This window comes from Panthera leo, chromosome B2 (genome assembly GCF_018350215.1).
Source record: "Panthera leo isolate Ple1 chromosome B2, P.leo_Ple1_pat1.1, whole genome shotgun sequence".
NCBI classification, from domain to species: Eukaryota; Metazoa; Chordata; class Mammalia; order Carnivora; family Felidae; genus Panthera; species Panthera leo.
Genome location: NC_056683.1, coordinates 80768287 through 80778442, shown reverse-complemented (window position 1 = coordinate 80778442; position 10156 = coordinate 80768287). Strand labels below are relative to the sequence as shown.

General features: G+C 36.0%; 1 protein-coding gene across 1 annotated transcript; it reads left to right on the top strand.

The window, feature by feature from the left end:
- The first annotated feature begins 9723 nt into the window (after positions 1-9723).
- LOC122220181 (peptidyl-prolyl cis-trans isomerase NIMA-interacting 4) lies at positions 9724-10156 on the top strand. Its single transcript, XM_042939373.1, has one exon. It carries the CDS (start codon positions 9742-9744, stop codon positions 10135-10137), a length of 396 nt encoding a protein of 131 aa, XP_042795307.1. The 5' UTR covers positions 9724-9741; the 3' UTR covers positions 10138-10156.

The following is a 10156-nucleotide window of genomic DNA, read 5'->3' as shown; positions in this document are numbered from 1 at the left end:
ACCAAGAAGTTGAGGCTGGAACCCAATCATGCAATGACTTGCCTTGATTTCTTACTACAGAGAAAAACAAACATATATGATGTTCCATATTTATATACGAACATAGTTTTTAATCTTCAAATAAGCTGAAAGATACAGTGTAAAAAGAGATACAATATCTACTCAAGTGTTTTGTCTTTTTTTAAGCCATGTTCTGTAATTTTTACTTATAGAACTGAGGGAAGTTCTTTATTGATATTGCTTAGAAGAGGGAGAAAATCGAATTGCCTAAAAATGAGGAGTTGCATTTATGCTCATTAATTGAAACATTTTAAAGATGTCTGCTAATACTTTTTATAATAGCAAAAACTGCTACACTATCATAGTATATATAGTATAAAGAGTGTACATAAAATACCATAAACTATAACCAAAATTTGTACATGAACTTTTTAAAAAGAAGCAAAAAGTTAGGGGGGGAAACTCTTATTAGAAGGCTAGAGAATTTTTAGTTGCTTTCCATTTACCTCAAACTTAAAAGTATCAAATTTCCTTTGAAATTATTTCTCATTTTTATTAGAATCTAATTGTAGATCACCTGTAAAATGTTGGGGGAAGGAAGACAAGTACAGAAATATCAATTCTGTGCTTAGATTTTTGCAAGAGTAAAAGAACCACAGTACCACCTTGTGGGGAAAAGAGATTTTTTTCATCTTCTATATTATGGCTGTTTTCTTTTCCTCTACTATATAGTCATACGTACATGCACAAATTTTAAATAAAAGTAAATAAAACCATTTAAAGCACAGAACAAAAACGTGGGTCTATGTGAATAAACTATGACAATATGCCTTCTCTATTATTTTAAACACACTAGCATGTTTAGATCAAAATAACTTTTATTAACAAACTAGCATAATGATATATGGCATTAAGAAATTTTGCTTCTAATACTAAGCCCAGAAATCAAATGTTAGGCATGAAACACTAAATATAAAATTATGTACGCATCCCAAAAGAAGAATAATTCTTTCAAAAGTTGGTTTAAATTTCACTATTAAATACTAATTATGCTTTTTAATTTCTTTGTTCAGTTGCTTGGACCTGAAAGAGGGATATTCTTAGACAAATACAAAATAATATCTTCCTTTTTAAAGTTGTTTATTTCATTACGTTTAACATTGGCAAAGAAGTCAGACATGTATAGAAGCTATATTTGTTAGTTTAACAACTGTTCTCATCACTTTGTGGATATAAAAAGGGCATACATAGATCATAAAGCTTGGATTTTTAAGAAGATTATAAGACTCCAAAGCCAAGAAATGCAAAATAAAAACTGTCTCTTATTGTACATCTGGAACTATCTTACACGACATGAATATCTCCTGCTCTAAACGTGTTTTCTGCAAGGCAAGAGAGAATTCTGGGGTTACCTGTAGGCATTCTTTATTCTCTGTGCTTTAGAATCACAGAGCTGGTATATCCCTCTGACCTTCAGGAAGGACTAAATCAAAAGCATCCCGGGAAGAGAACAGTGTATTTCAAACTGTGTTCAGCAAGCCCTAGGGTCTGTCAAAAGATTATAAGGGGAGGGGAACACTGACAGAGGCCCCTCACTCTGAGGTTCCACCAACTGACTCTGATTTCATCGTTTTCACATACAAGAATTCTGCCTAGGATTGAGTTCAAACAATAGACTCCATGGCTTTAAAAATGCCAAAAAATCACTAATCTAACCTAGCCTATTTTGTGAAAGATTAGTAAAGAATTGCTACAAGAAATGTCCTAATGCTTCCTGCACATTTATTAACAAATGTATTTTAGGAACAGCCCACCATGTTTCCACATAACACATTCTTTTTCTTTAAAAAACAGTTCACTACAAAATGTATACAGTTTGGCTGTTTAAAAAACTCAATTAAAACCTAATTATATTAAATAAAAAATCTCTGTATCACAACCTCAACCCACTCACTTCCCCAGGAATAACATAGTTAACAATTTGGTTTGTAACCTCCCAGATACTTTATCTCTGTGAGGACAGATACAAACGTGTGTGGGTACACACACAAACACACACAGTATTTGTTTCAAAACAACTGCTTATCACCTGTGTTTCTCCTTAAATTAAAAAGTATCCTTTAGTGTCAATACCTACAGAACCACCTCATTTATAAATTTCTCCACATTATCATTCAAGGTATGGATGTATATACTTAACCTCATCTCAATTGCTGAATATTTGGATATTTGTTTGTATATCATGTATTTGCACTTGCTCTTCCCTCTATCTAAAATACATTTCCTACACTACACCTGGCCAACATCTACACATGCAAGTTTCAGTTTTTTATGTTACCTCTGCATAACCACACTACCAACCTATAAGAAGCAACAACTTCAAAATTTTAAAACAGTTTCTCAATACAACATACTTCTCTACCTGAACATTTTAAACAATACAGGATTTTTTTAAAGCATATTAATTTCTTCACATGAGAATAATAAATCTACATCCTTTTTAGATTTTCCTACTACCCCAAGAATGGAATTTATGCTTTTTGGAGAGCAATTTGGCTGCACCTATCAATATTTAAAATGTGCATATCTTTCAACCTAATAGCCCTGTAGCTTTTCTATAGGAATATTCACACAAATTTGTTAATTCTTTCAACACATTTATTGAACCCATGTAAATGCTAGTCATTTTTCTAGGTTCTCATGAAAGAGTAGTTAAAAGAAGGAGAAAAAAAAAGCCTAGGGAGATTATAGTGTATTGGGATAAATCCACACTGGATAAATAATCAGATAGTATGTTGTCATTATTAATTTTGATAAATATGAAAATTACATTATGATAAACTATTTTAACATTGGGTTTTCTTCTTAAAGAGCTAAAAAATGCTATGCTTACCTTTTAAACTCAATCTTTGGTGGTGTATTTCCAAAGTGTTCCACATATGTTCTTTCTTTTTTAAAAAATATACCTCAACATACAAATCCCTTCAAATCTAACAAACCTTTGGCTGAGATTGACAAGTCAGTCCTTTCAACTCATTCAATGATTTTAGTCTTTGTCCTAAATGTATTAAGATATTTAGGCCCTAGTTTCTTAACCAGCCCATTCATTTTTCTATTGTGAATTCATTTTTCAAATAAGGATAAAATATAGTAGGATATCAAAGAATTAAACAAACACTGCTACTTGGGTACAGCCAAGAAGATAGGTGAAGCTAAATTTTTGGCTGCACTGTTTCTAAATCATTGATGAGAAGATGGTGTAAAAGAGTCCAAATTCAAGGTACAGAAGGTAGTCTGCATGTGTTAATGTTTAATGTATTAAAATCTTCACTTTAATATATGAAAAGGAATGTATGAAAGCTAAAGGCCAACATAAAACAAAAAGTTCTTTCCACTGTATTGGAGTAACAGCTAGAATAAAGTTGTGGTCCTTATCAGTGGTTTAGTTTTCAAAGATGTCATCTGTAATTATAGCAACAGACACCAAGGATGAAGCTAAGCTATGAACCCACAGAAAATTCAGACGTGTCTGAGTATACATATCTAGAAAACAAGTGGGATTTGGCCACTGAAGGTCTATTCTTAAAAAGGCCAAGCATGCTCCTGGGAAATACATCTTTAGGTTAGCAGAGACTTTAGGAGTACCAGTTTAACCCAAGTAAGGGTAAAAACCTAGTGTTCACAGAGGTATGATTTTGGTCAAGATTATATACAACATGCATGGAGACTTCTTCAAAGCACTGGTAAGAAGAGGCCAGAATGACCTTGGAGTGACCTAGGTAGTGGGGGGAAAATAGAGAGGAGGTAATACCACAGAAATACTGTTTGTTTTGTTTCTGTTAAAGTGAACTTGTGACCCTTGATCCTACTTTTCTGTATCTGGTGCACCCTGTGGAAATGTGAGTTAGATAACACAACACTAGGCCCTAACTAGGGAAATCCATTATGAAGAAGACACTGTACCAAGTTCTTTCTTTCAAGTTTTGGTTGATTTTTCATTTTAGAAGTAGAGTTTTTATTTGAATCATGAGAAGAACAGATACTATAGAAAGATTAAGGGCTCATTAACGACCCTAACCAGTATAAGCTGATGTCTTCAAAATATGATAGGGAAAAACAACAAAACAAAAAAACAAAACAGAACAGCCAGCCCTGGCCTCCAAGGGTCGGGGCAGGAATTGACTGGTAGAGGGTATAAGGGAATTTACAGGGATGATGACAATGTTTTACAACTTGATAGGGTTTGAATTATATAAGGGTATTCACTTGTCAAAAGCCAGCAAATGGATAATAAAGATTTGTGCATTTTTTACATGTAAAATTTACCTCAAAAGAAAAAATTGTAAAAAATATTGAACTCTTGCTAATGCTATGAATGCTGAAGCACTTAAAGGAAAATATATCAATGTCTACGATTACTTTCACCAGTGAATATATCAAAAATTAAGATGTATTAGTAGGTAGATAAAGGGCTAAATAGATGCTTGTAATAAAACAAGCAAAATTAAAATGTTACTGTTAGAATCTAGGTGGAAAATGTTCGAATTTCACAGTAAAATATTTTCAAGTTTGCTGAACATTTGAAAACTTTCATAATAAAACATAAGGGAGAAAAATTAGTATCTTGGCTCTAAGAAAGTCTGAAGTCTAAAAGGGACCAGAGTAGGCTGACTGGATCTGTTTATACCTCATCCAAAACCAGCAAAGAACCAGTATGGAATGGGAATAGGCAATAGCAGTATGTCAGCTCATCTCATTTCCACTGCCTCCAATTCCCCCCAGCACCCCCCAGCACCTCAGGTTATGTTGATTCTCCCACCTGGAGGGTCTACTTTGCCTGGTTATCCAGACATTCTGTGTGTGTCAGGCAGTCAGTATGCAAAAAGTTACAGCTGTCCACTATACCCCTCCCAACTCAACACAAACATCACACTCCAAACAAACAAGCTTACAAGCTGACACACTTGCCCATATTCCCAGTCTCCTCACTGGCTTCCACGTTGTTGCCTGAGTCTCTTTAGCCCACAGTCAGTTTGGGATTCAGTGCTCCCATAATCACCACTGGGTTTCTGGGATTACCCTGCCCCTTTTGATTCCAGTTCTGAAAAGCTCTAGTTGAAAGGGCAGAGTTTCTGTTTTGGTTCAAGTTATCTCATCAGGTTTCTGTGGTCACTCTCCCAGTTGGTGCCTGTGGCCCAGCCTATAACATAAATAGATGGTGACTGCTGTACCAGAATTACCTCTAGGATAGGCAGCTTAAAGAAGAGGGCTACAAAGGGTCCTTGACTTGGAAAGCATGAGGCTGAAAAAAGGGTTAAGACAGTAGAAGCTACATCTAAAGAGGCTGAGGTCAAGCCACACAGTTATACAATATATTTAAGTCCCTACAATGTGCTAGGCACTATTGCAGTCCAGTGGTGAACAAAACAAATACAGTCTCTGACCTCACAAAGCTTACATTGGTGGGAGAGGTAGTAAATAAACACTAAAAAAGAAATATATACAAATACATATACATATATATTAAATTCATTATGACAAAAGAGATCAAATATTAAGGAGATCCACTTTAGACTGGGTGGGGAGAGAATGTCTCTGAAGAAGTGTCATTTAAGCTGTGACCATGTGAAGTGTCAGGGATAGAGATGGACAAGATGGAAAGCAGAAGATGTGAATATTTGAGAGAGATGAATGTTCAAAGAAGGGAAGAGAGCTTGTTTGCCTGGAGCAGCATGAAAAAGGGAGTGTAAGTTCTTGGATAAGGTTTTAGACAAGCGAACATGGGCCAGACCTTTGCGGTACTACTCTGTGTTAAGGCCTCTGGACTTAAGTACAGTGGGAAACCACTGGGTTTTAGGCAGAGGTATGAAGTCTTCCTGAGTGCCATCTGCCCCAGAAATGGCTCCAGTTCTGGGTACCAAGTCTTCTGGATCAACACAAGAATGTCAGCTCCAAGAGTTCAGATTTTTATCTCTATTGCTCGCTGCTCTATTCCCATGCCTAAAATAGCAGGAACTTGGTATACATTTTTGAGTAACCAGTATTGTCTCTAAGGACAATAGGCCTTCTTTATGACTGCAGATTTAGGTCATACTCAGTTTCAATGGCTCTGCCCTCCTCTAAGCATCTAACTATGGTTTCAGCATCATAGAAAAGAAAGCTTCACCAAAAAGAAAGTTTAACCCTCAAGCATATATCCCAAGAGCCAAAAGCTTTTTAAAATAGAAGTCTATCTATTTGGTGTTTTGGTCACAACAGTCTTGTTGGGGAGGGAGAACAATGGTTTCATATAGTGTATATAGTAAGTATTACGAAACCTACAGTTGCAAGTAAGAAAAAATGCAAATTGTGAAGGAGTGGTAGGAGAGTATTGGTGGAAAGCTGAAAGTTAATGGTTCATGTAAGTAAGAGTTCAGAGGTAGATCTCCAGCCAAGATGTTCAGGCATTGTCATTACGATCCTGTCTCTTCCCATCCATGCTCCAATTCCCCTTACAGGCTTTATTCTCAAATAAGGTCTTCCCAAATGGTCATAAGGTCAGCTGGTAGTAGCTCTGGGTATACAGACTACCAGTCTAGCAACCCTAGTAAAAAGAGAATGCCTCTTTCCCATAGTTTTAGTCACTCTATTGGCTCTGATTGGCCTGATTTGGTTTACATATCTACTCCTGAACCAATCACTGTGACCAAAAGAAGGTACTATGCTTTGTGGCCACAACTAGATGGTTTTCCCACCACTGAAGCAGGGGAGAGCAGTCAACCTCGCCTGAAACCCACGTACAGAGAGGGGTCATTCTCTAAGGGAAAACCAAGATGCTAATGCCAAAAGAAAGGGAAGCAAATGTTGGGTAGACAAGTAAAAAGCCAACTACATAGTGTTAAGAATCATTTCTATGCGAAAAAATATGGAAGGCAGAGAATGACTAATAAACAATTGGTTTTTTCAAAGGAACACACATATGATATGAGTAAAAACCTTTAAATAACAGACTCTGTGTATATAAACTTCCTGCTATTTTCTCAAGGTTCAGCTGGGTGCAAATTTCAAGTGAACACTCCAATCAATGCATGCACTTGGAAAAAAAACCACAGCTTTCAATTTATGTTTATCTTGACATGCGACGGGAAAGCAATAACCATTTATTTTATGCATTTCTAAGGAATTTTTAAATTAATATTTTAAAATTAAGCTGAATATTGTTACAATGTGAAAAGCTAAATGTGGAACTTATCTCAAACTGCTATATGCTATCTGCATAGTATTAAGAATTACTTGTGTTTTGGACCACTTATTTACTTAATCAAAAATATACTGTTTTGAGAATCTTTATACTTAATCAAAAGCTTCAAAAATCTTAAGAGTAAATCTGGCTGAACCAAATATGAGAACATTGAAAAATGCTAATTGCTGTGAAACATTACTGGAATAATAAAGTAGACCTTGAAACAAATTCTACAATAATGAAGTCATTCTTTAAAGAGAATGACTGAAACTGAAGAGGGAAAAAAAAAAAAAAAAAGAACTGATTAAGGAGAACTACAACTACCAGATATGCAAAATCAGTAAGCTACAATCAAGATGGAAAAGCACGACAGAGGAAATATAATACAACTTTTGAGTCTTGCAATGCTAGTAACAGGGAAAAGTATTAAACACATTGAGTAAAACCAATAATATACTATTAACGACTATTAAGATTTGCAAGAATAGTATGTCAATATAGCTGAAAACAACAAAATAAGCTCAACTTTAAGCTTCCATAAAAGGGTGACTAAGAAAAAGTTAAGACTAAGTAATCAATAGTCTTATTAATTGCTATATCACCAAAGCCTAGAATAGTACCTGGCATACAGTGGACATTCAATGTGTTTTGTTCAATTAAAAAACAGAATATGTAACCACTCTGCCCAGTTACTTTCATTAATTAAAAGAGAACAATTTGGCATATCATTTGGTGAATCCATTCACTCTTTGTCTTTTTTTTTAAATAGGCTTCATGCCCAGTGTAGAATCCCAACACGGAGCTTGAACTCACCACCCTGAGATCAAGATCTGAGCTGAGATCAAGAGTTTGATGCTTAATCAACTGACACCCCTCATTTGGTGAACCCAATACAGAATTTACGTGAATGTGAAATTACAATTAACTATACCCAGTAAGATTCTGCCAGTCATATGTTGGGGTATATAAGTTTTCAGGTCTGAGAAAGTAACAAAAATCATACCTACTATTTGTATTTCGTAGACTTTTATGGCTACAACCAAGATTCTATCTGTATTGTTTACAGAATACCAAGTTCTATATTAGGTTTCCCCTAAAGGCATATTCTGAGACAAGGACTGAATACACATTGTTTACTTGAAATAGTGACCTTGACAGGGAAATGAAAATACAGAAAAGTAAAGGCAGCTATTACAGGGTGCATTATTTAAGCCAACTACCACAATGGACACCACAGGGAAGCTCTGTAATTATTCCAGTAAAGGGGTGAGGAGCCTGGTATTTATACCTCTATAACCGTAAGTCACTGGGTTAAGGGCCATCGCCTAAGGAATACTACTTCTCACATACTTTCAGCCTGCACAAGCATGTAGGCAAACTGAGTTTTGGTAGCCCAAAGTTAGCCCCCAACAAAGATGTATTTGCTGGCCCTTAAAAATCAAGCGGGCATGCCTGGAAATACTAAGAGAATCTGAAAGGATATGAGTGTGGCACTCATAGTGTCTGCTACAAAAGGCAAGAAATGGCAACTGGTATGTGAACGGAAAAGCCTCTAGAGTAAAAAGAGACGATAATAAAATAAAACTGTAACTTCATAGCACCATGCTAAACAGCCTACTATTGTCCACACTCAGTAAATCACTGCTGCTTGATGGAAGAGTGGATAAATGAATTTAAGACTGAGCTATCCAGGAACAGATACACCAGAACAGCACACATAGCCAAAGCAGCCCAACTGCACTGAGCTCTGAATTTTATTTTTGAAAGTTCACTCTTGACAACCTAGCTATGAGGGGATGGTTCTCACATAGGACTTTTCTTCTAACAGTTATATACTCCATTTAGCCATAGAATGCCAAAAATAAAGATGATAGATTAAACACTAACAATTTCTCCTAATATAAACACAATTATAAAGTCAACTAAAAATCTAAAATAAAAAAGCATCTCGAAAGAAGTGCAGTCATTTAACTTCTTATTCTCTGCATATCCTAAATCTCCCACATTCTTTCTCAAAATCTAATGGCATTTCAAGACTAAATTTTTAACCCAGATTTCACATCTTATTACATACAGTCCTACAGCTAAATTTTGCTTTCAAAAAACTTTTTAAGTTTACTTATTTATTTTCGAGAATAAGAGAGAGAGGAAGAGAGAGAGGGAGACAGAAAATCCCAAGCAGGCTCCACGCCATCAGCACCAAGCACAATTTGGGGCTCGAATTCCTAAACCTGAGATCATGACCTGAGCCAAAACCAAGAGTGGGACACTTAACGGACTGAGGCACCTAGGCGCCCCCAGAAATATTGTATATGTCAGTTCAATATTCTTCAATTAGAGGTGAATTATCAATTCTGATATATGTTTGGTTTTTTGTTTTGTTTTGTTTTTTGTAAATTAAGCTAGAGACACAGGAAGTAAGGTATTGTTTTCCAAAGGGGATCAATCTGAGGTTTATTAAAGTTGATAATGAGTCCTTTAGAAAAAGCAGAAATAGAGTACAGCCCCAAGATTCGAAGATGCCGCCCAAGGGAAAAAGCCATTCCGGGAAAGGGGGGAAAGGGAGAGCAGCCTCTGGGAGTGACAGTTCTGACAAGAAGGCTCAGGATCCCAAAGGTAGTGGCAATGCAGTAAAAGTCAGACACATTCTGTGTGAAAAACATGGGAAAATCATGGAAGCCATGGAAAAGTTGAAGTCTGGAATGAGATTCAATGAAGTGGCCATACAGTATAGTGAAGATAAAGCCAGGCAAGGGGGTGACTTGGGTTGGATGACCAGAGGTACCATGGTGGGACCATTCCAAGAAGCAGCATTTGCCTTGCCCACAAGTGGGCTGGATAAGCCTGTGTTTACAGACCCTCCGGTTAAGACAAAATTTGGATATCATATTATTATGGTTGAAGGGAGAAAATAAAATTGTACGCAAGACTGAA

Coding starts and splice junctions, on each gene's coding strand:
- LOC122220181 (XM_042939373.1), top strand. CDS start 9,742: ATGCCGCCCAAGGGAAAAAGCCATTCCGGGAAAGGGGGGAAAGGGAGA.